A 22,267-nucleotide genomic window follows, 5' to 3' on the forward strand; every position below is an offset into this window, starting at 1 on the left:
CTATACACTGAAGGCAAGAACACTTGCAGAAGACAGCAGACGCAAAAAGACGGGGAGAACAGAGACTAATAAATGAGACAGTAGCTTTGACGACATTGGAGAAGCAAAGGACAATGGAGAACAAGGAAATTGAGTCATGTGCTACAAATTATTAAATGTCTACCATGGAATGAAAAACCAAGAAAAAAATAAAAGGCAATGCAGAAACGCAAACATATCCCAGAACCCTATGTAATAAACCAAAAAAAACTATTCAGACTGATCAATCAGGTCACTGCCTTATAAATGAGCAAATCACAAAATCCAAACTGCAGCAGCCCTGTAGGAAATCAAAGTGTAAGGTCCCCCTTGTGGTCTGTCAAGTCATCGATCAGGTCCAAGGCAGACGAGAGAGCCGATGCGTTTCCTATGGTACATTTGGCACTAGTATTTGCCTTTGGTCCAGCAATAGGCAAATAAATGTCAGCGTGTTCCCTTCAAAATGTAAAAAAAAAAAAAAAAAGCGGCTCATTTTTCAGTTCCACAAGCCTCCTGTGCTGGAGGCAGGTGGGTTGGCGTGAGGATGGCGACGAGCAGAAGCGCTGTTGTGTTTTGTTTGTTTGTTAGAAAACTATTTTTAGCAAGTGCTGCTGTCTCTCAGAACCGTCAAGTCCACCGTCCGCTGGAAACTCTTCAGCAGAGAGACGGCTGTCTCGTGTTCCATGTGTAAAAAACTATGTCCGTTAGCCTGCAAGGCAAACACGCAGCACAGTAAACAGCATGTGTGTGTGTGTGTGTGTGCATGTACGTGCAGAGGTATGGGTGCTGCAGTATTTCCGTACGTGTGTGTGTGTGTGTTTGTGGGAGGATGGAGGGTCATCATTATCTCAGTAACACATCACTGTTGGGGAAAAGAGAGAGAAGAGGAGGAGCTACACAGTCATGCTGTAGAGAGAGAAGGGGGTAAAGACAAAAAAGGGCTTTTAGATGAGTTCACTCAGCTAAATTGTGTACATCTGTGGAGAGAAGATGGAGAGGGGGGTGAAAAGAATGGAAGATGGCGAGTGGTGGTGGGGGGGCAGGGGACAGGAGGGGTTGCAGTACAATTCACATGGTTATTTCTGGATTAACGCCAAATAAATAGCTGCTGCCTATTGATTAGTTTGGCTGATTTACACAGGAAGGTGTTCGCTGTTGTTGCCCCCCAGGAAAGGGACCAAAGGATTTTGATCACAAACGTCTCATAGGCTGATATATGTCTCTGTATATTATTTTATTTCCTTTTATGCTCATCCTATTTGATGCTATTTAAATGTTTTTTTAGGATTGCAGAACTCTCTGACCTCCCAATTTATGTGTGCGCTTCCTCAAATGGCCACTACAAGCTCCAAAAGCTACGTTTTCATCGACGGCGATATTAAAGACATACATAATCACGTCTGCAGCCACTGAATGGGGTAAATCTTTCAATTATGTTTTGCCTTAAGGTTAAATATAAATAAGGGAAATGTGGCTTAGAGTTAGAACTCTTTGTTATACTTCTGCTTTGAGTTAGAAGAATCCTTCGAGGATCACCACGACCTGGAAGACTAAGAATCTGCACCAGTTCACTGATAATTGATAATTCACAATGTCGTTCAGGTGCTTTCTGTAAAATGTTCATGCAAATATCAGTTAAATAATACAACTTATTCCGATGATTGTGCAAGAAGATTAAAAAGAAGTCTTCACTTACACGTCTGTCTATTTCTGGATTAGCCAGGAGTCAGGTGATGGACATAAAGCGTCTTTAGTGGCCTATAGGTGGCATCATAGAGACGTCTACGATGAGGTCTCTTCACACACTGGTGTTTTCAAGGTCTCTTTCGTTCTAACGTTCTGGGTGTCACCAGCCGATGATGAATAAAATAGTGGGTGAGGTTCATGCCGGTACACACACAGAGGCAGGAAGGGAAATGCTGATGCACCACTGCATGATAAACTAAGCGACCAATGGGATAACACTAATGGGTGATTTGTAATCTTTGACTCATTAACGTTTGTGTGCCGCTGTTGAACAGCGTGTAAAAATGTCGTGCTTACTGAGTACCTGTCCTGCCTGATTATTTAGTGAGGGAGGGTCAGGGAGCGAGAGGGGGGGGGGGGGGGGGGCTATGACTGTGCGTGGCTGTTACCTGCAGAATCTTGTCTCCAGGATGCAGGGCAGCAGCGGCGGGCCCGTCATGCTGTACCCTAGTAACAAAGATACCCTATAAGTCAAAATGATACACCGTTAGGACAACACAGGGACACGATGGTTTAGAATCTTTGCCTTTCTCATTCTCATTATCCCCCCAGGATAATTTTTTTTATAACAAATCACATTTCTGCCAAAAATATATGTTTTCGATTTAATTCTCCAATGCATTCTGCTCGTTTTACATTTAGAGAGGCATGCAGTTCACAGTGATGGGAATGTAATCATTTAAATTGCTTGCATCTATCTTACATTTACAGAAAACGAGTGATAAATCCCACTCAATAACACAGACATGCCAAAAAAAAAGGTTTGTCCCCTATATATAAAGGCTGCATAAAATAGACACGATGTCATAAAGAGAGATGTAAATAGGCTACAGTAAAGTAGAATAGGAGAACTAGGACTAGGAGAGGAGTAGGTAGCAGGGAGGGCAGAACATTTTTCATGCCCCATCTTTTTTCCCTCTCAACAACCCAAGGCAGAGATTGTAAAAACACCAACATCTTTTCGTTGAAGGCTGAAAGATGTTTCTGAGCACATAAAGTGTGGGGCGATGCAGCTGCGTTGAGGTTTTAGCATGCGGCGCACGTGTTGAACACACAGATAAAGGTGCCACAGGTGACACCGGTTAGCCAAAGACAAACTGATGCAGTATTGACAGTGCAGCAGCACCAAATACTGCAGTCTGAGTGGATGCGAAAACACACACATATAGCGCACATTAAAGAGGAGTTGATGTTAGAGGTATTAGTCTAGTTGCTTTTCTCAGTGAGCCTCATACAATATGTGGAAAGATCAATATCATCATTGTAATGTGGCTGAATAATTCCGTTTTCCATGCATAATGCAGCATGAATAGAGAATGTGCTTATTCACGCTGGGATAAAACACTGGATTGATTTATGGCCATTGCAGCGCTACAGTTTGCTGCAATGTTTTTCCTCCGCCAAGGAAGAGTTTATGATTGTGTGGGCTTTATTTTGTTTGTCATTAAAGTACAGCAACAGGTGGCCAATGTTTACATGACGATATCGCCATCAAATATTTAAAATTATTAATTGAATCATGAAGCCCTTTAAAGAAACAGTTTTTCTATATTTTAATCCGGAACGTATTCCAGACCTGGTGGCTCACAGAGCATTGGTTACCGTGAAATAACAGATAATGATGCTTGAACTAAGACTCTATTCAAGCTGGAGCTGCGCTGATTCAGTTCCGCATCAAATTCAGTGTGGAAAGGTTCCTGAGTAGGATGATGAATAAAGAAACCATCAATGCAATGTCCATTTAATAAAAAAAAAATCTAACTAATGATGATGCCAAAGTGATTTGTAACTCGAGAGAAGGGTTTTCGGGGATGAAGGCGTCACATTGTGACGGTCATACTGTCATCGGAGTATTCCGTTTAGGTGCAGCAAACATGAGCAGCCTTGGCGGAGGTTTGCTGTCTACTTTCAAACATTCTGCACATGTGAAGACAGCATTTAAGGTCGGTTACATTCAATGAACGATGCTGAAGGTTTTTTGCAGCTCAGTGTTAACATGTACAAAAAGACCTTTGTTATCGGCAGCAAAATCTGTGTGCAAAAATAGCATATTTTTAACAACAGGGGAATATCGGATTTTCCATAATTCGTGATCCAGTTCAGAGTGAAAATCCATGTTCCTCTCCTCCAAACCTTTGTCTTCTTATCTTTAAGTGAGACTGAGACCCTAATGAATCAAAGCCGGGGATCTCATTCCTGTCAATTAGCCACAGCAGAAACTGGTCCAGTGACTTAGTGTGCAACAGCGAGGAAATAAGATCATAGATGTCATTTCTTTTTTAGAAAACCAAAAGGGAAGATTTAAAAATGCATTGCTGGAAAAACTAATATGGAAGTTCTTTGCTACACCACACCAGAAAATAATAAAATAAATAATAATAATCCTTATCACATGATAATGTGAAAGAGCTTTCTTTTTGTGTCTAATACTACAGTACACAAGAATCCTATAGATTCTATTTTTAGAAGAGGAGGATAACCAGATTTATTTTATTTGTTTAAATATAAAAAATATATAGAAACGGAAATAGATTGTATTTCTTTACACATTTGTTGATGATACAAAACTGAAGTTTAGGATTTTATATGTGCACTTTTCAGTTCATGTGTTATTTTCAGCTATTGTGAAAAATAGATGCCATACAATTAGACTGAAACCATATAATCGATACAGACTATGACGGATGTCTCCTTTTGACTGAGGCCGAACTGACAGACGGGTGTATAAAACAAGCTGTCCTCTAGGGGGTGCCACAGCGCTGTGTAACAGTAGTGGCAACAAAAGGCCCCATGACTCAAAACCACAGATGTATAATTGATCAGTCAAACTATTTTGACTCAGTCCTTCATAAGTTTTTAAATCCTACCTCAGTTTAGCCTGAATCTGCCTTTAATTTAAAGATAAATAATTATCTTACCAGACAGTATTCACAAAGGATCGGATAAATTGTAATTGGGTCAGAAACGATGTTGAAAGTGTGAAAAATAAAATCATGAAAGCAGCCTTGAACTGGACCATTAACAACAAGAAACCAGAGAACAAGACGATTACACTGAAATTTCGAGGTGACAGATAGCAGTTGTTGATTGATCATAGAGACAGAGCAGCATGTGTGACCCTGCAGGAGACGTGCAGTTTACATCTCACTGCTTGAGGAGGTTCACATTTAAATCTCCTACGCCAACCGGCGTCACGATGCAACAGGTGATTTACAGTCAATGTCATTTATGTAAGCAGTAAAAACTACAGTTTAATATATGTACATGTGTATCTATATTGTGCGAAAATAAATTATATTAATTAATACAAACATGCACAGATAGAGACATAGCAAATTTGTTTGATACGCTATAAATTATTGTAATCTATATTAACTAGGATAGACTAGGTAAGTATATATATTTTAATATTTTCTATAAACGTATGATGTAATTACTTTATCAAACGATTATGAGGACTTTTGCGCTGACTACATTCGCTGCCCATGGTATTAATAATAAAATTAAACATCAGCTCTCCACACCAAGCAGACATGGGAATGATTCAATAACTGTGCATGCCAGCTACTGACTCATTACTTGGGTATGTAAAACTTAAGTTAAACGTTGACTTTACACTTTTTATATTATCACTTCACACCCCCGCCTTTAATTAATTCACCATTTGTCACGTGGGCTGCACCGTTTAAAGAACGCCTCTTGTAGGATCTCTATTTATAGACCAGCTGTCTCGTCAGTTAGTAGAGATCTAAGAAACCCTCAGTAAAATCTGCCATGGATGAAAGAGCCAAACATCTAAAAATCCACCCAGAACTAAGGAGCAGCATTCTTAAAATAGCTGACAGAGCTCCTTTAGACTAACTCTAGCAGCAGCGTGTTTCTAGGACAGGCTGCAATGTGCAGTATGCTTAAGGGATCTGCAACCCCAACAGGATCTCACCGCAGCCCCACACTGAATACATTTCAGCATCGAGAAATACATGCTGAAATTAGTCTGAAGATATAAATTAATGAAGAGATGTGGGTAATGTAAGGATGACCCAAACACAGAAAATAGCCTATTTCTGAAAGGTTCTGTACCTGCATCACATTTATTATATTTCCTAATGATGTTCCAAATTCAAATTTAGTTTCTCTAACTTCTGCCATTGCGTCGGTGATGCTAACAGATTTCCATCGACATAAAGTTCGTTTTGATACATTTTCTGAAGGCTAATTTCCAACGATCTGTTGCACAAAATCTCAGTTAAAGTTAACTAAGTCTGCCGCTTCCCCACTGACAGACGGACAGATGGACAGATAGACGAAACGCTGCAGTCATGAGCAGCAGTTTCCATGGCAACTCTGAAGTAAAGCCGGGGGGAAGGCTGTGATTGGCTGGTGGGCCTGGGCTGGGTCGTACCATGTCGGAGGGTTTGAAGGGGTTCCCCTGCCCGCTGATGCCACCAGAGATACTGAAACCAAGACCCGGGTTCTTCTCTATTCTCACACACAACTAGAGAGAGGATGAGGAGAAAAAGAAAGACAAAACACAAGACAGAAGAAGGACAGTGAAAGTGAAATACAAAGATCATAACAAGTATAGAGTAGACAGATGACAGCGTGCAACAGTGGAAGAGTGCTTTCATGTGATTGCGTGACGCGTTTTGGCAGCTAGATTGGAAGTCGTCACTTCTCTGGCAACAACAATAGAGCCACAAATATCCTTGTCAGAGTTTTTCATTTTTGCATAATGAAAGCAGTCTCATACTAGAGCGGAGGAAAACAAAGCCCCGCGAGGAAGATCACCTGATCTGGGTGGTGTGAATGACTTCATCTTCCCAAGCAAACTGCAGCATCGCATATTTAGAACTACGCCTCCACAGCCTTTATTTTAGACCTGCCTTCAGCGGCTATATATTAATTTACATTTATGATTTATATTGCTCGTGTGCATCATGTTAAAGTTGTTGTTTTTTTAAATTGTCATCCACTCATGTGTAAAGCACTGTAAGCCACCCAAACCTGTGCAAAACAAGAACGGCACATTGTTCATGTTCGCTTCGCTGATTCTGTTAAATGCAACGATCTTTAGGTTCAAAGTTAGCTTGTTGGATCAATGGACTAGCATCACACAACTAGTATCACTTCACATCCAATCAATATATATTGATTGGATGGACGGACAGATGCGATGGATGGATGGATACCTGTTCCTGGAAACCATCTGTGCTTTTCTGGCCTTTCGTCTGCAGCAGGCAGCGAGCGCTCTGAGGACGTGGATTCGTGTGCGTCATGACAACCTGGTTGCTATGGACCATGACTTGATTGCTGTGGTACTGAGGGTTGGTGGCAGGAAGAGAGGGCTGATGGGAGGTATGGGAAGAATGTGGGTTGTACTGCTGCTGGTTCCCGGGTGGGGAGATGGCCATGGGTAGGCCGGAGCTGGGGTAAGCCTGACCAGGAGCAGAATTACCTGTGGGCAAAGAGCAAACTGGTAGCCTATAACACTCTGGAATAAAACCTTGAATTCATTTATCCATTTATTGCCACTTACCTTGAGGCAGATTACCCTGATACTGCCCAGGCCCCCCAGCAGGAACCACCGTCAAGGGCATCCCTGGTTGGTACTGGTGCCCTTTGCTCATCATCCCATCATAACCCTGCTGCCCGACCACGCGATGAGGAGTTGTGGACGAAGAGGAGGAGGAGGAAGTGACGATCATGTGTGTGTTGTGTGACGGGTGGGAAGGAGGGTTGTGGGAGTGGGAAGTCTGCGGATAGAGAACACACACTCACGTCCACACCGGAGGAAAGCATGCTGAAGATGCTTGTTTAGGATGAGAAGACAGCTCCTACCTTTTTCATGAGACTGTCAGGTGGAACGTCCCTCCTCCCCAGGGAGTAGGGAGCCCACTGGTTGCTCCCTGACATCCCCTCTTGGTCATTATCCAGCATGGCAGCCTGCTGAGAGGGCGTCTGGGACAGAGACACACACAGGCTGGCCATTACTTCAAAATGCATTTAACGTAAGGGTCTTATATTTCAACTTGGTGAGGTGAAATCATTCATTGTGCTCTGATGTCACCGGTCAACACCGTCTGATGGTGGAAAAGAAACCCAAACAAATATTTCGTCACAGCTTGAAGAGGTGTTTGCAGCTACATCTGGAGAGAGGATGTTCGATGCAGGCACGTCATGTCTGCTGTATCCTCCGCCGTCATATCAGGATGACTTCATGAAACAGAGAACGTCGGTTTGACCTACAATGAGCCTCTTGATAAAATGCAACAAGGTCCTGAAGAGTTTATTGACTCCAGTAGTTTTTGCACGGATCATTTTAGCTTCCAGCCGTTTGCAAAGGGATTTACTGTATCTGATTCCCTGTTGAATTTATTTGCGTGGTAGCTTTGTCGTGTTTTTGTGCCGGTCAAAATGGCATCACACGCATGCATACCTTCTGTTGGTTCTACCGCTTAAACACGAAGTTAATTTGTTCAGTCAGGAGTGACTGGGCATGACGACTTTTATTACAGAGCAATCAATCGAATGGAAGCCCCCCACTTGAAACCAATAAAACAATTTCCTGTGGCAGAATCAAAGTGTTTCTATTTGTGGAGGTGACTGGATTCATTGACACGTAAAATTAAATTTGATAGTCATAGCTTGAGATGGTTGATGGTTCTCAGAATAAACTGATCATGATCGCAATATTGCGAATATTAATATGCATTAAATGAGATGAGTAAAGAACAGATTATTAATCCAAACTGGGAACTTCCTGGGCAATGGCGGCGGCAGATACTCTCTTTATCACCTATATGTATCTGGACTACGGGTTCATTGTTCTCAGAGGAATACTCACAGCATTAGTGGACGGAGGAGGAGGTAGTGGCAGCCAGTGGCCAGCAGGGGACTCATGCTTAGTTTTATTGCAAAGGTTAAAGTTCAAAGTGCTGCTGCACCCCTGGCCGTGACCCCCGCCCTGACAGAGCATGCCCAGCGTGAGCGTGTTGTGCTTTAGGACACCACTCTGATTGGAGAAGACAACATCACATGACATGGGTGAATGTAGGGGGGGGGAGGGGGGGGGGGTGGTGGCAACACACTGTGAACTCCACAAACAAATAAACAAGCAACAATAACACTGCTAAAACAACAACAACAACAACAACAACAACAGAGTTGCTGATAGCACAAAGAAATGTTAGCTGGTGAACATACACAACACAAACTTACACAGATACAGACAGGGAGGGCCTTCGAATGCTGTGCGTGTGTTTGCATGTCCATCGCGGTTCTGCATTGCATTGACGTACCCTGTCCAATCGCTTGGCCTCTATATGCCTAAGGAGCTGTTGCCTCCAGTCTGCAGGCATCCTGGAGGTGATGTCTTCAGGTTTCTGTTGTACGCCAGGTCTTACTTTGATGGTGTCATCGGAGGCTTTCTCTGGGCAGGTCGCCAGAGTGTAGTCTGGGGGCATCTTCTCCAGCAGGGCGGCCATGGTAGGACGAGCTGATACTGGACGGGCCTGAAGACAAAGGGTCAGAAAGACGATGAGATGTTGGGCTTGACGCAAGTATTTTTTTTATTTCAAGTGGTACTAATAATAAGCTATAACAACAATAATGATCAATTATAATAATGGGGACCAAACCACTATAAATGCTAACCCTAATCTAAAAAAGGGTTTTCTATAACCAGACAAGACTGCAGACTTCAGGCTCCCTGCTCGTTCGTTCCTCGTTCGGTCCCTCTGTCCTGCGCCTTCATGCTGAACAGTGCCAGATGAGGTGCTTTGCACATCTGATCAGTATGCTCCTGGGCACCTCTCTGCAGCTATTTTTGGAAAGTCTGAGTCAAAGCAACACAGAACAGGCTGAAGGGATTATTTATGGACCTGGGAATGCCTTGGGATCTGGGGACATGGCTGAGGCAAAGGACACTCGTGCTTATTTTACAAAGAGCTGGACCCAGGTGACTGACGGATAAAAGGATGAATTGAAATGTTCCAGACAGTCATACACGTATAACTTAATGTCCACATACTTCTATGGTGAAGTGAGATGTTGTTCAGGGTCTGAAAGTACTAAAAAAAGACCCTCCAGGTTTTGTTTTCAGGGAAAGATTTGGGCAAGGTAGCAGCTATGCTACGTTTGCTCAGTCATCACATCATGATGTGCAGCATCAAGTAAGCCTGAGGCGAAGGAATCAAACACTTCAAACAGAAGCTCTTTCCTTTTGCTTTAAAATGACTTGTGCAATTTTTTCCCAATCATATGATATTTCATTGTGTGTGTGTGTGTCCATTGATCTAGTTTTCACTGACGCATTCGAAAAGCTCATCGAGTGACAGGTATTGCAATTTGCCGTTGGCAAAGGTTTATGCGTACTTATATTACTGTATCATTATATTGGTGTCTGAGTCTTCAGTTTAATAAATCAAACCATCGATCAAACCATCAACTATTTGATAATTGATCAGCAGATTAATTTTTTTATATAAATGTTGGTTTGGATTTAAAAGGAAGATAAAACAAGTTTGTATCAGATTATTCGGTGACAAGCATACGCCTACCTGAGACGCTCCGTATGTCTCAGTGCTGTAGCTCCGGGCAGACAGGGGGCGGCGCTGAGTCAAGCTCTTTGTTGGATAACCAATCATTGGCTTCTTCTGCTCCTGGTAGGTGGGATAGTCGTCATCATAGCGACCGTTTCTCTTATTGTGCAGCATCTGGCTCTGGCTGTCAGCCATACTGGTTAGAGCCGAGTGCTCCATGGGGGCGGAGTAGGCAAGAGCACGGCTGTAAAGAGGGGGGTCCATCTGTCGAGAAGGAGGTTTCATTAAACCACAGAAGAAGACAGACATTTTACAGATGACTTTAATGTTTGTTTGTTTTTACAAAAAGGAAATGACTATTTTAGAATGTATTTTAGGAGGCTAGAGTGGATGTAAGAAACAGATTTGTAATGAATCAACAACAGCACAACTGCAAATGCATGAATAATCATAATTTTGCAGACGGTCTCCTACCTGCTGTCTGTACTGAGCTTCTTGCAGCGCTTCCTGTTGGGCTTCGTGGACTCTGCGGAACAAAGCGAGCTCTGTAGAGCTCACCAATGAATCTGCTCTCCTTAAAAACCCTGGCCTGGAGCGCTGTGCTGGGACTGGCTGTTGCTGCTGACTGGGCGGACCGTCCTGGCCGATTGCCGATTGGTGGAACGAGAACATCTCCAGTGGCGGATAAGCACGATACCGAGGGCTGACCAGCTCCTTGGGTAGCGTCTTCCCTGGTTGGTTAATGTACTCCAAAGCCTTTGATGAGTGGTTCACGTAATCTGGTGTGTTGGGGAAGGGGGGAGGGACCCGACGGTCCATGGTCACCTGGAAAGGTGAACGGTAAATCCATGAGAACTGTACTGCTCTCGTGATCAACACTGTGTGTTAACAGCAAAACACGTCTCCTAACCTGCGGGTTGTAGTTGTGGTCAAAGTGGTATGCTTTTCGTGGGATGGCTGGTTTTTGGTTCTGGATGCTGGTTCCGTGTCCTGGGAAGACAAGCTCCTCATCCAACATAGGGGCCGACTGCGACCGTGACATACTGGTCTGTTCCATAGAACCGGGCAAATCTTGACGATCCAAACTTGTCTGCTGCTCAATGGATGAACTGTAGCTGTCCATGGGAATGCTGCCAAGAGACCCGCAAGAGAACTCAGCCACGACTTCACGCAATCACATGGTCGACTCTACTGACAGGACATGTTGGCACGCCTATTTTAAATAAAAACAACTAAACTAAATCTACCTGTAGACCTTGTAGGAGCCGATGTCAATCTCGTCGATGCTCTGGGATTTCTTAAACTTGGATCTCGTCTCCCTCATCATGGGGGAGAGGCGGTCTGAGCTTTTACTCATAACCACAGTCACCTTGTTGCCTCCACTGACATTCAACTGATCCTTCCTGGTCTGCTCCCCCTGACTGTTGTGGTACGTCCAGCTACCAGGTAAAGGTCCAGTGCCTGGCTCCAGTCTTGGAACAAAACATTTGTGGCAGTCAGGACGTCAGATAACAAAATTGAGCTGGACTACGTCAGAAATAATAGAAGAAACAGGCAAAGGAGGGTCTAACAAATCATTATTTCTTCATCATTTCATATCTGTTCATCCTATTAGAATGACTGAAAAAAATATTGGTGTCTCCTCATAATCACCTGGAACCAGGTCAGAGTTAATAATAGCAAAATAAGAAATGAAGAGAATGGATCCAACAGCTCCATGACGACAGATATTGTGTCATCTTATTTTCTGTTCAAGCTGTAATTTGACTGAAATGATGTGTAGCCAGCATCAGTTAGTCTGTGGCTGCAAAATTGAGATTGCTCAAACCATTGCAGAAAAGTAAATGACTGAATTTACAATTATTTCAAATTGACAGATTCAGATAAACATCACATTCTGAGGAGGAGGGAAGAATAAGAAACCCTTTTTGCTTTGCAGCGAGCATAGACATTGAACATTTTGATGCTTTCGTCGTCGCTTCGTGCAGCATGGTGTGAAATATAATTACAGACTTTGAGTGCATGCATACAAATCTCCTTCTTTAAGGTATAACTGTAGGACAGACTGGAGCTCTGTTGAGTTACCTTGAGTCTTTGCGGTCAGGGTTGGGACTGGAGGTGGGCGTCATGTCCAGTTTGGAGGGAAAAGCCGTTCGGTCCTCCAGTGGGCTTGGAGTTCTGGTCCAGTTCTGCCAAGGATTCTGAGTAGTAGGTCCAGAGGATGGAGCATCATTGTCTGGATTGGACCGTTGGTTGCTATGGAAGGGAAGTGTCTGGGTATCCAACTCCAGAGGTACGCCTACAATTCGTTCTTGCCTCAGGAGGGGGCGGCGCCCGTGTGCTGATTGGCTGCGGGATTTGGAGCCCAGCTGTGGGTTTCCTTGACTCCCCGTAGAGGTTGGGGGGTCAAGAGGAGACTCTTCTGCATCAAAGCCTGTGTTGTCATAGTGAGGAGCCTCTGACCAATCGAAAGGCTCGCTCAGTGGACGCCGATCTCCACGCTGCTGAAGGGTTACTGATGGAGGGGTTTCTCTCTGGGATAGCAGAGGCTTGGAGTCGATGGGCTTGGGGAATGACTGCGCTAGTCTACGGCGATAGAAAGTATTAAAGATGAATTAACTGAATTCCATTTACATGCAATGCCGTATATTCACACCGAGCAAACGGACACTGAGAACAGCTTAACTTCTTCCTCTTTCTGAAAAATCAACATGGCCGACAAGCATGTTTGTCGCAACTGATGCTTTCAAGAGAAACAATCAACCTCCTTCAATACCATCTGCAGTTATTCAAGTTCTCAGACAAGCAGACGAGCATAGAGATGGTGATCTGGTGATTCAGACAAATAAATCAAGCAAATATTTAATGAATTGATGAATATGTCGGATTAAAAGTCGAAATTGTTTTGCCAGCTCTTGATGAGCTCATTTTAAAATATGTAATTACTATGACAGGGAGGTAACATGGAGATTTCAACTGAAGCCTTCAGTTGAGCTGAGAGAAGAGAGAGCATCCTCAACAGAGGTCTGCAGCATCGCAATGAATCTCTGACTTTGGTCTGAGCGATTGGAGAGATGAGTGAGACCCACGGATAGAGGGAGAGATGGAAGGACGAGCAGACGGATGGTGTGATCAGATAGATGGATGACAGATTAGAGAAGAGCAGAGCAGACTGACGGCTTGGAATTTAAACCTGACGCAGACGTGCGTGCTCACCTGTTGGTCCAATGCGTTTGGGGGGTCTGGTCCTTGCTGGGGGGTGGCAGGGCAGGAGTGTGTTGGCGTGTATGAGAGTGTGTGTGTGAGTGTGTGTTGGCGGGTGGGTTGGAGGAGCCGGAGGAGCCCTGCGAGGGAGAGTAGTCGGAGTAGGTGGCCGACGAGCCGCTATGGTTCAGACAGTGAAGCTTATCCACCTCCTCATCGGTGGACTCTGGAGACACGGACAGAGTTTGGTTAAAATGTCTCTTCTTCTTGTTTCTTCTTCTTCTTCTTCTTCTAGTTATGGTAATACATTTATATTCAACAAGTGCTTTCATCATTTCATATTCCTGACAGAGGAGCAGATTCAAAGACCTGAAACAGACAGAGGCCATCCCCAAAAGAGATATTAACGCATTTCGTCGGTTTGTCTCTGATGAAACTGAGATCTTAAAGAGGTTGGGCACAAACCCAAAAAGCAACAGGTCTAGCAAGGTCTAGCAATAGACAGCAAACTGTACCTTTCTTGTCCTTCCCCAGTAGCACCACCTTAGGCTTGTACATAGGCGGTTCCACCAGGGTCGGCCTCATGTCAGAGATCCGGATGTCATTTGGAGAGCCGCCCATCGAGTCCTGTGGGGAAAACAAAACCCACTGATTCAGGTGAGGATGCAAACATTAGGTAAGCCTAACCGGGAGCTTAATGATTACCGAGCTGTGCAAAATGAGACGTGATCAGTCTCGCCTGTAAGATTTTAAGCTCTGTTTTTAAAAACCTTTGGTACTTTTTTGTGTGAAGAATTGCACAGAAATAGAACTTTTGTTTCAGAGACAAATCTTCACATCACCTCTATGCTGCAGTCCAAGTTTGCTGCGATCTGGTACACAGAAACCTCATTACCTTCCCAAATGTAGAATCCCATTATTAACAAAACAGCAACACAGAAATAGAAATATCGCAGAATACGTGACCACCTCCGAGCTCTCTGTCAGGTCCTCTTTGTCCTTCCTCTTGGGAATGTCGATGCCAGAGTTATGCATTGATCCCTGATCCATTAGCTGAGTCTGAGAGAAGTCCTGCATCTCTCGGTCGATCACCTATCAAACACACACACACACACACACACAGATCTCAATAACCTACAGACAGCTCATAGGTATCCTCGCTTCATAATGCTAATTATGAAAGCTAATATATTTCTCTTGTGAATTAAAAATGTATTTCATTTTAAATACATTTATGTGTTTATGTTTCTACCTCTTTAGGGGGCAGGGGCCACGGCGCTTCGTACTGGTCTTTGCTGAGGTGTGTGTGTTCCATGTTGGTTCCTGCCGAGGTGGCAGTGCCTGTGCTCAGCTGGTGCTGGTGCTGGTGTTGGTGCTGGTGCTGGTGCTGATGTTGATGCTGATGCTGGTGCTGGTGCTGGTGGGGATGTCCAGTGTGCACGCTTTTACCCACAAGGCTTTGCACTGACTTGACCATGTTCTTCAGGTCCTCGGGGTAAGGTGTTGGGTAGCGCTTCAGGTTGATCTCCACCTACGCAGCAGAAATAAAAACAGGATGAGCATACAAATGGTCGCATGACACACACACAGTAGCCAGGAAGGTACTCTAAAAGTTGTTTGTGTGCATACATAAAACATAAAACTGAAACGCAACATACAACACAACACTATAAATGCTGCTCAAACATGAAACCAATTTGTCCACCACTGAATTTGCATTTTGTCTCTACTTGTTTCCATTAACATACAACTCAGAATATCGTCCTCTCATAATATACATTTAATCTCCCAAAACTGCACACAGTTGCAGACCAGCATGATTGTCTGGACAGACAGACGGATACAAAGACGGACATGGGACAGAGACAACAAGCTGACCTTGACCTTCCCAGAGTTGTCTTCCTCTTCTTTTTTGTCCTCGAAGTCAAAGGCCACAGTCATCCTCTGCTGTCTCTGCTCCTCCCACAGGGTAGGATTAAAGCTGTCGCTGTCCGACTGGTAATCTGTGCGCCCACACATGTTAACACACAGGAAGGACAGGGTTAAAATGACCACGGCGTAGCAGGAGGCTAGACCATCAGGTGCTTATTTAGATGTCCTTAAACCACAAACAGACATCGTGAGACACACGTGGAAACACACCCTCGTCGTGCCGCGGCTGCTGAGGAAACATGTAGTTGGTCAGAACCTTCTGTTTGGTTTCAGGGTGGGCTTCTGTCTGCAGTGGGATCAGAGCCTTAGACTGCAAACACACACACATTTATAGGATTAGTGATACTCTCGTGTGGAAATTCACTGATCACATTTATTATCTGTGTCCTAATCCCAGCCTAATCCTACTTGTGGAAAAACAAAAAGCTGTGCAGCTCCCTGATTGGTTAATAGATTTTCTGACTGACTGATTGAGTTTTGCTATCTGCTGCCTATCAGTGAAAAGTTGCAAACACATAACGTTACAATTAAAATACAGATATTTAAATGGTAATATGATGAAATTGTGAATGTTTTTGGACATGGAGTGATTCAACGTTTAAGAATGGAGAGAACTTCATTTACACCGGTTTCACGCCGTTAGATTCTTTTACCCGCACGTCTGAATGGAAATGCCCGATTTTGAAAGAGCAAATCTAAAATTGTAAATAAAATATCCACTATTTAAATACATCAGACACATTTCTCCTGCAGATTAGGCATGCATAATGAGAATTACACCTGTTTAACTGTTGTGCCAAGCAGCCCTGCCCTTGATATTATGTGTTCAAACACTGCAACATCAATGCTTTAACAATATAACGGTAATATAAAAAAATATTAAAAAAATACAATTATATAAATACAACTTGCCCCACTGATGTGATTTTAGCATGAAACTGAGGGATGAAGCATAAAAAGAGAACATTACACACCTTCTTATATACTGGAGTGCTAAGAATGAAAGTTTTCATCAGTAAGTATCTTATCTGGAGTAAAGGTCGGGTTATCTATCACATGGCCATACAGTACGAAGTGTGTTCCTGCTGCGAGCTCACGAACCAGGGAGGACAGAGATACCTGATTGTCAGAAAGCCAGAGGGCTGCCAGGTCCTTCAGCTTCGTAAAGGTAAACGGTAGATTCTTTAACCTGAGAGAGACACAGAGGGTGGGATGAGAAAAAGGAGAGACATGCTTCTGCCCACGCACTCTACAGCCTGCAGAGCATGTAACCATGGCAACTGCAGGCTGTGCAAGAGCTGAACCAAAACGCCCATTGAGAAAGTGTTTATGTGTGTGTGTGTGTACATACCTGTTGTCACTGAGGTTCAGGACTCGTAGCTTGGTCATCTGTCCGATCTCATCTGGGAGGAACTCCAGCTTGTTGGAACGCAGCGACATTACCGTCACGTTCTTGCAGTTGCCGATCTGAAACGGACGCACAAGAAGCCTCAGATCAGATCACGGTTATGTCTGCAGCTGAAAAGGATTTGCTGCATGAAGAGCAAGTCATGATCGCAACTTTGCGTGAACGATATGAGACTAAACTGATTAGTGGTTTAACACCATGACACGACAGGAACAAGGGGGAAATGACTAGATCTCATCCCTGGAGCTCCAGGTAACATTTATTGACTCTTTGGTTTTTGACTAAAACAGAAAACCCCAAAAAAAGCTTCTATTTATTGTCATAAAATGCAAAGAAAACCATCACATGTTCATATTTCACAATCTGATAATGTATGCACTTTTTCCTTTAATCTACCGATCCAGATTTCAGATTTTCTAAATAATAACTACATCTGGACAAGAGGAATGGTACAGAGGTCCTCATCATGCTTCGTACCTCCCTGGGCAACTCTGTGAGGAAGTTCTCGTCTGCAGCAAAGGTCCTGAGGCTGTGCAGATAGCCGATGGTGGGCGGCAAAGACTCCAACTCATTACAACTACAGTCCAACTCCTCCAGCAGAGACAGGCTGGGTCAAAGGAACAGAGGCAGACAGGAAGCGACGCAGAGAAAATGTCGGATAAATGATTACGCTGACTGCAAAGTCTCTGCTGCGACCTTAAAATTGCACAGATACGGGTTTTAATGAATCTACTCCTCATTTTTCCGACTGCCAACAAATCCTGTCTGTGCTGTATACAGCTTATTATTTAAAAAAAACATCCATCAGCCACATGTTGCACAGGGAGACATGTTCCACATATGTTTGCTGCAACATCCATGAGCTGAAAAAGCCCCAAACAACTCCAAATTTGAGCAATACAAAATCTTTTTTTTTAAAGAATATTTTTTGGGTTGGAATTGGATGATCGATACTTTTGAGAGGAGCTTTGTTGTTTGTGGCCTTTTCTTGGGATTTGTTAAGAGTACGTAAAATATAAAGCGACGCTAAACACGCTTGTGTTCTAATATGTTATGGATAACAAGAGACATTTGTCTTAATAGCAACAACATAGGGTGGGGGCGTGTTGAGAGAAGGAAACGCTCATCACGCTGAAGAATCATCCAATTCTATTAATCGGCCAGCTAATTAATTCTTAACCAGCCAATCCGTTTTGGTTAGGCGTCACCTACATCCATTTGGTCTCACTTAGCTGATGTCGTTCCCACTTATCCGCCTTGGTATTGGAATTTGTTCAACCTCGATCTCAACCCTTTCAGTCAACCGCGAGGGATAGCATTCCTGCAGCCACCCACCCCCGAAAACCATCGTTTGCCTAGCAGCACAATAACAGCAGGCTAATTCTAGAGGGACAACAGTTTTACATTAATGTACCGTCACTGTTAACAATACTCGACTATTATTATTCCCAATGGACCGTAACCATCTGGGCCGCCATATGCGCTTCCATGAGAACGGGAACACGGGAAATCCCATATTCGACGTCAAGATTTAAGGTCACTTCATCACTCACTTTTCAACATTTTCAGTATAAAACAAATTAAATATCTCCCACAATAATATGTAGCCCAGATTGAAAGTGTCAAATTTGACTTTTTAACAGCACTCCAAAGACTATTTGGCCACCATCTGCCAACCATCCATAAAAATAATCCTCCACTCAGCAGCAGTCATTTGAAGGAAACAGTCACTCAGTGGTTCATCACAAGGTCGCGTTAAGCTTCTGGAGCCTCCTTCGTGCAGGAAGCATACATGCTTTACTGCAGGATTTCACCAGGTGATTGCTCATTAAGATAAAGGAGCTAACAGCAAGGATAATTGCCCCCCCAAAAAATCAGCACTGAAGGTAAAACATAAGACTTCACTTCCATTCTCATTTCAAGATGCCGCACTCTAAAACTCCCTTGTTTTTTTATTCCAATTTAATCGACTACAAGCTTCAGCTCTGCGTACACACAGTGTTTATCTGCTTGTGCTGATGCAACGTTGTTTGAGGTCGGAGCAGACATTCTGCAGCGACACAGACTAACCCATTTACACTTAAAGGAACAATTCACTGGATATTCATCCCGTGAAAAATCAGATCAAGTTTCTTAGCTCGCAAGTCTTTGTTTTTTAGCTGCACGGCAAAACAGTGATTTCGACTAAAAAGCTGAAGAAGATGATTTATCAAAATATATTATTTTCTAGTTGAGGATTACGCCACTGTAAGCTTGTCTGGTAATGTAAAAATAATTTGTCTTATGTATAAATGAACCTAAATAAAATCATTTGTTAGTAAGCAGCAATTAGGATAAGAAAAGGATCTCGTCAGAGGAAGCAATGAATTTACAGCACTACTCATTGAGGCTAAAAATGGGACATGTTCAGGAAGACGAACTGTTTTCAGAGCGGTCAGATACAAATATGTTGCAAAGAGCAACATATAAGTCAAGTATGATTCATCACAGGTGACAAAATCGAAGTAAAATAAGGAGCAAAATACATTTATTGATTTTATATTTCTATAAGCCTTGCTTAGTTTGTTTTTCTCCTAGAATCGATCAATAAGGGAAACATGATTGAGTGGAATCATTGCCTCCTTTTACAAATGTTTTTGTCAATTTAAATATAACTGATCGTTTTTTCTTTTTCAAAGGCAGCAAATCTTATTCCTGTGATGAATCAAACTATTCATCAAATTATTTTAATTATTTTTCATGCAATCATTTTAGTAAGTAGTTTTTTTTGTTCCATTTTTGTTGTAACTGATTTAAAACATTGCATGTAATTTACTTGATTTGAAGTTGTGTGTTCATATCTGTAACGCAGCTGAACATCCATCCGTCTCTGAACGCACCCCGGGATCGGGTACGCTACTGTTACTCACCCCTGCTTTGGCTTCGCACTAACGCCACAGCAACGCAGCAAACACAACACACAGAACCCCCCCTCCCAGTCATCAGCCAGCAAAACAAGGAAAACAACAACAACCCAACAAAGATCAACCTACGTAGAAAAAATGATGGTGAAGGCTTAATCTGCATTGGATTAATAGTAATCTTTGCTCTCTGTGCATGTGTGTGTGTGTGTGTGTGTGTGTGTTTTACCTCCCGATGGTGTTAGGCAGTGAGGTCAGCTGGTTGTCATCCACCTTCAACGTTGTCATCTTTTTCAACATTCCTTAAAATACACACATATTGATTTAGTACACAGAAGTACAAACGTGCAAAGTTTGCTATTCAAATAAATTCAAATAAATTAATCCAGTCCTGAAAGGCCCACTTTTATAAATCCCAACCCCCCAAAGGTTTGTACTTTGATCCTACTTCAACGTAAGCAAAAACTAAACCACTAAGGATTCAACCGTATTCTCTTGTTGTTTGGAACTTATCATTAAAACCAGCCCTGTAGATGCTGAAAGAGAATAGGGAAAAAAGTTTTACAAAAAAAAAAAGAAGTGCATTTTTAAATCCTTTGAGTACACCTTCAAAACCTTCATTGGTGGAATGTTTGCATAAGTCATAGCTGGAAGTATAACATCTCACTTTGTCAGGATTAAACGTGTAAATCGGTGGATCGTTGCTATGGGTTACCATGCTTCTCCTCTCTGAAAGCAGTATGTTCCCAAATAAAAACCAATAGTGCCACCAGGAGCTACAATGGAGGGTTTCTTTTTTCTGTGATTGTGCATGCATGCTTTTGCGTCGGTACCTATAGTGTCAGGGAGGTGCTGCAGCATGTTGGAGGACAGCAGCAGGTCTTCTAAGGCCTCGCAGCCTGAAATATCCGCGTCCAACGTCTCAATACGATTCTTAGCTAAATCCAAGTACCGCAACTGACGGAGTTTTCCTAGCAACTGCAGCAAGGAGGGCCGTGAATGGAAAGGGAGAACGAATGAGCAAAATAGAAAAAATAATAATAATTTATTCATTGCTATTGCTGCAAGCGCTCTCACCCCGGGTATGGACTGTAGAGAGTTGTTATCCAGCCAGAGCTCTTTCAGGTTGTGAATCTGTTCCAACACCTCCGGCTAACATGCAAACAGAGAATTCATTAAGCAACAAGTATTAAGTCAGGTGGCTATTTATATGAAAACATCAGAATTATTCATTAGGAAGGGACGCGGTCTCATGAATAAGGACATTTTAAATGTTGGCAGAGTGAGACCTCACTCCGCTTTCTGTCATCTTGGCAGGAAGTGGACCTTCCAGCTAAACAACTCATACTATGGCTGACCCCTGTGTGCCCCCCCACCCCCCCCCTCCAACAACAGATGGATAGCGAGCCGACAGGATTCACCATACGTCACACTGGGTTTTTCAGCATAAACTTAAAACACACAAGACCTGTGTGATTTATTTCTCCCTCCCATCTGCTCCCATGACAAATAAATACGGTTCTCACATTGAACTTATGTATGCGGCAGCGGTCAGTCTCACCATGTCAGAGAACTCGTTGCTACCCAGATCCAAGCGCTCCAACTGTGTCAGTCTGTGGATGGACCTGAGAGGACAGAATGCACAACATTTAATACGACATGTAAAGTTTGTCTTTCCTGTTTTTATACCTCATTTGTACTCTTATTCTGAATTAATGTTATTTAGACTTTTGTAATTTGTAGATCAGACAAATAAAACTTTCAAACCTTTGAATCATTACTAAACTAGATTATATCTTACAGTTATATTTCTGCTCTGCTGATTTGGCTCCTGTGGTTTTCCTTCATTGCATCTCTCTTTGTTTTTTTTACGTGACATGGATAATTTGCCACTGATGATGAAGGCATTGTTTAATTTATACCCCAGTAAATTAATTTTAGCACTTTCCAAACTGGTGCATATAGCTTTGATACAGATGAGGCTCGTCTTACTTTGGCATAGTTTTCAGGTGGTTCTCTCTCAGCTCCAGGATCCGTAGTTTGGAGAGTCTAAAACAGAGGGCAGATCAAACCAATGACTCCACATCATCAGAGACCAGATCTTCAAATTAGCGGATGTCACTGAGCTTCCGCATATTTCATCAGATAAAATTGTATCTGATGTGTGTGACATTAGCCCAACTCAGAAAAACACAGTCTGCAAACTGGCAGACAAACATCTGGAAATGGAGTAATTAAAAAAAATAAAAAAATAAATACAGCCCTGTCACTCTTACCTGGATAAAATACAAGTTAGAAATGCAGAGGGAAGATTTACCTGCCAAAGTTAGCTGGCAGATACTCCAAGAAGGCATCGTTTAAGAAGAGCTGGGTCAGATTCAGGAGCTGTGTGAAGCCATCTGGAAGTCTGTGGGAGACAAAAGGACTGTGATGGAGAAAGACAAAGTGTGTGTCCTTGAAATATGTCAATGGATGAAAATGCTGACAACCTCTCCATCACCACCCCGTAGATACAACCG

General features: G+C 42.9%; 1 protein-coding gene across 1 annotated transcript in view; it reads right to left on the minus strand.

Moving 5' to 3' along the window:
• Positions 1 to 616: 616 nt before the first annotated feature.
• lrrc7 (leucine rich repeat containing 7) overlaps positions 617 to 22,267 on the minus strand; it is a 51,404-nt gene continuing 29,753 nt past the window's right edge. Inside the window, exons 5-34 of the mRNA XM_068743451.1 lie at positions 22,066 to 22,155; positions 21,741 to 21,797; positions 21,310 to 21,373; positions 20,826 to 20,900; positions 20,582 to 20,726; positions 19,978 to 20,050; positions 19,758 to 19,775; positions 17,326 to 17,455; positions 16,792 to 16,907; positions 16,560 to 16,629; positions 15,651 to 15,750; positions 15,387 to 15,511; positions 14,937 to 15,039; positions 14,761 to 14,876; positions 14,478 to 14,600; positions 14,024 to 14,135; positions 13,521 to 13,734; positions 12,390 to 12,890; positions 11,552 to 11,776; positions 11,215 to 11,434; positions 10,779 to 11,129; positions 10,323 to 10,568; positions 9,063 to 9,275; positions 8,609 to 8,776; positions 7,603 to 7,722; positions 7,301 to 7,517; positions 6,954 to 7,219; positions 6,167 to 6,259; positions 2,154 to 2,228; positions 617 to 727 (exon numbers count right to left, since the gene is read on the minus strand). Coding sequence (XP_068599552.1) covers positions 617 to 727; positions 2,154 to 2,228; positions 6,167 to 6,259; positions 6,954 to 7,219; positions 7,301 to 7,517; positions 7,603 to 7,722; positions 8,609 to 8,776; positions 9,063 to 9,275; positions 10,323 to 10,568; positions 10,779 to 11,129; positions 11,215 to 11,434; positions 11,552 to 11,776; positions 12,390 to 12,890; positions 13,521 to 13,734; positions 14,024 to 14,135; positions 14,478 to 14,600; positions 14,761 to 14,876; positions 14,937 to 15,039; positions 15,387 to 15,511; positions 15,651 to 15,750; positions 16,560 to 16,629; positions 16,792 to 16,907; positions 17,326 to 17,455; positions 19,758 to 19,775; positions 19,978 to 20,050; positions 20,582 to 20,726; positions 20,826 to 20,900; positions 21,310 to 21,373; positions 21,741 to 21,797; positions 22,066 to 22,155 — 4,537 coding nt within the window. The remainder of the gene's footprint in view (positions 728 to 2,153; positions 2,229 to 6,166; positions 6,260 to 6,953; positions 7,220 to 7,300; positions 7,518 to 7,602; positions 7,723 to 8,608; positions 8,777 to 9,062; positions 9,276 to 10,322; positions 10,569 to 10,778; positions 11,130 to 11,214; positions 11,435 to 11,551; positions 11,777 to 12,389; positions 12,891 to 13,520; positions 13,735 to 14,023; positions 14,136 to 14,477; positions 14,601 to 14,760; positions 14,877 to 14,936; positions 15,040 to 15,386; positions 15,512 to 15,650; positions 15,751 to 16,559; positions 16,630 to 16,791; positions 16,908 to 17,325; positions 17,456 to 19,757; positions 19,776 to 19,977; positions 20,051 to 20,581; positions 20,727 to 20,825; positions 20,901 to 21,309; positions 21,374 to 21,740; positions 21,798 to 22,065; positions 22,156 to 22,267) is intronic.

The sequence above is a fragment of the Brachionichthys hirsutus genome, chromosome 9 (genome assembly GCF_040956055.1).
Source record: "Brachionichthys hirsutus isolate HB-005 chromosome 9, CSIRO-AGI_Bhir_v1, whole genome shotgun sequence".
Taxonomy (NCBI): Eukaryota; Metazoa; Chordata; class Actinopteri; order Lophiiformes; family Brachionichthyidae; genus Brachionichthys; species Brachionichthys hirsutus.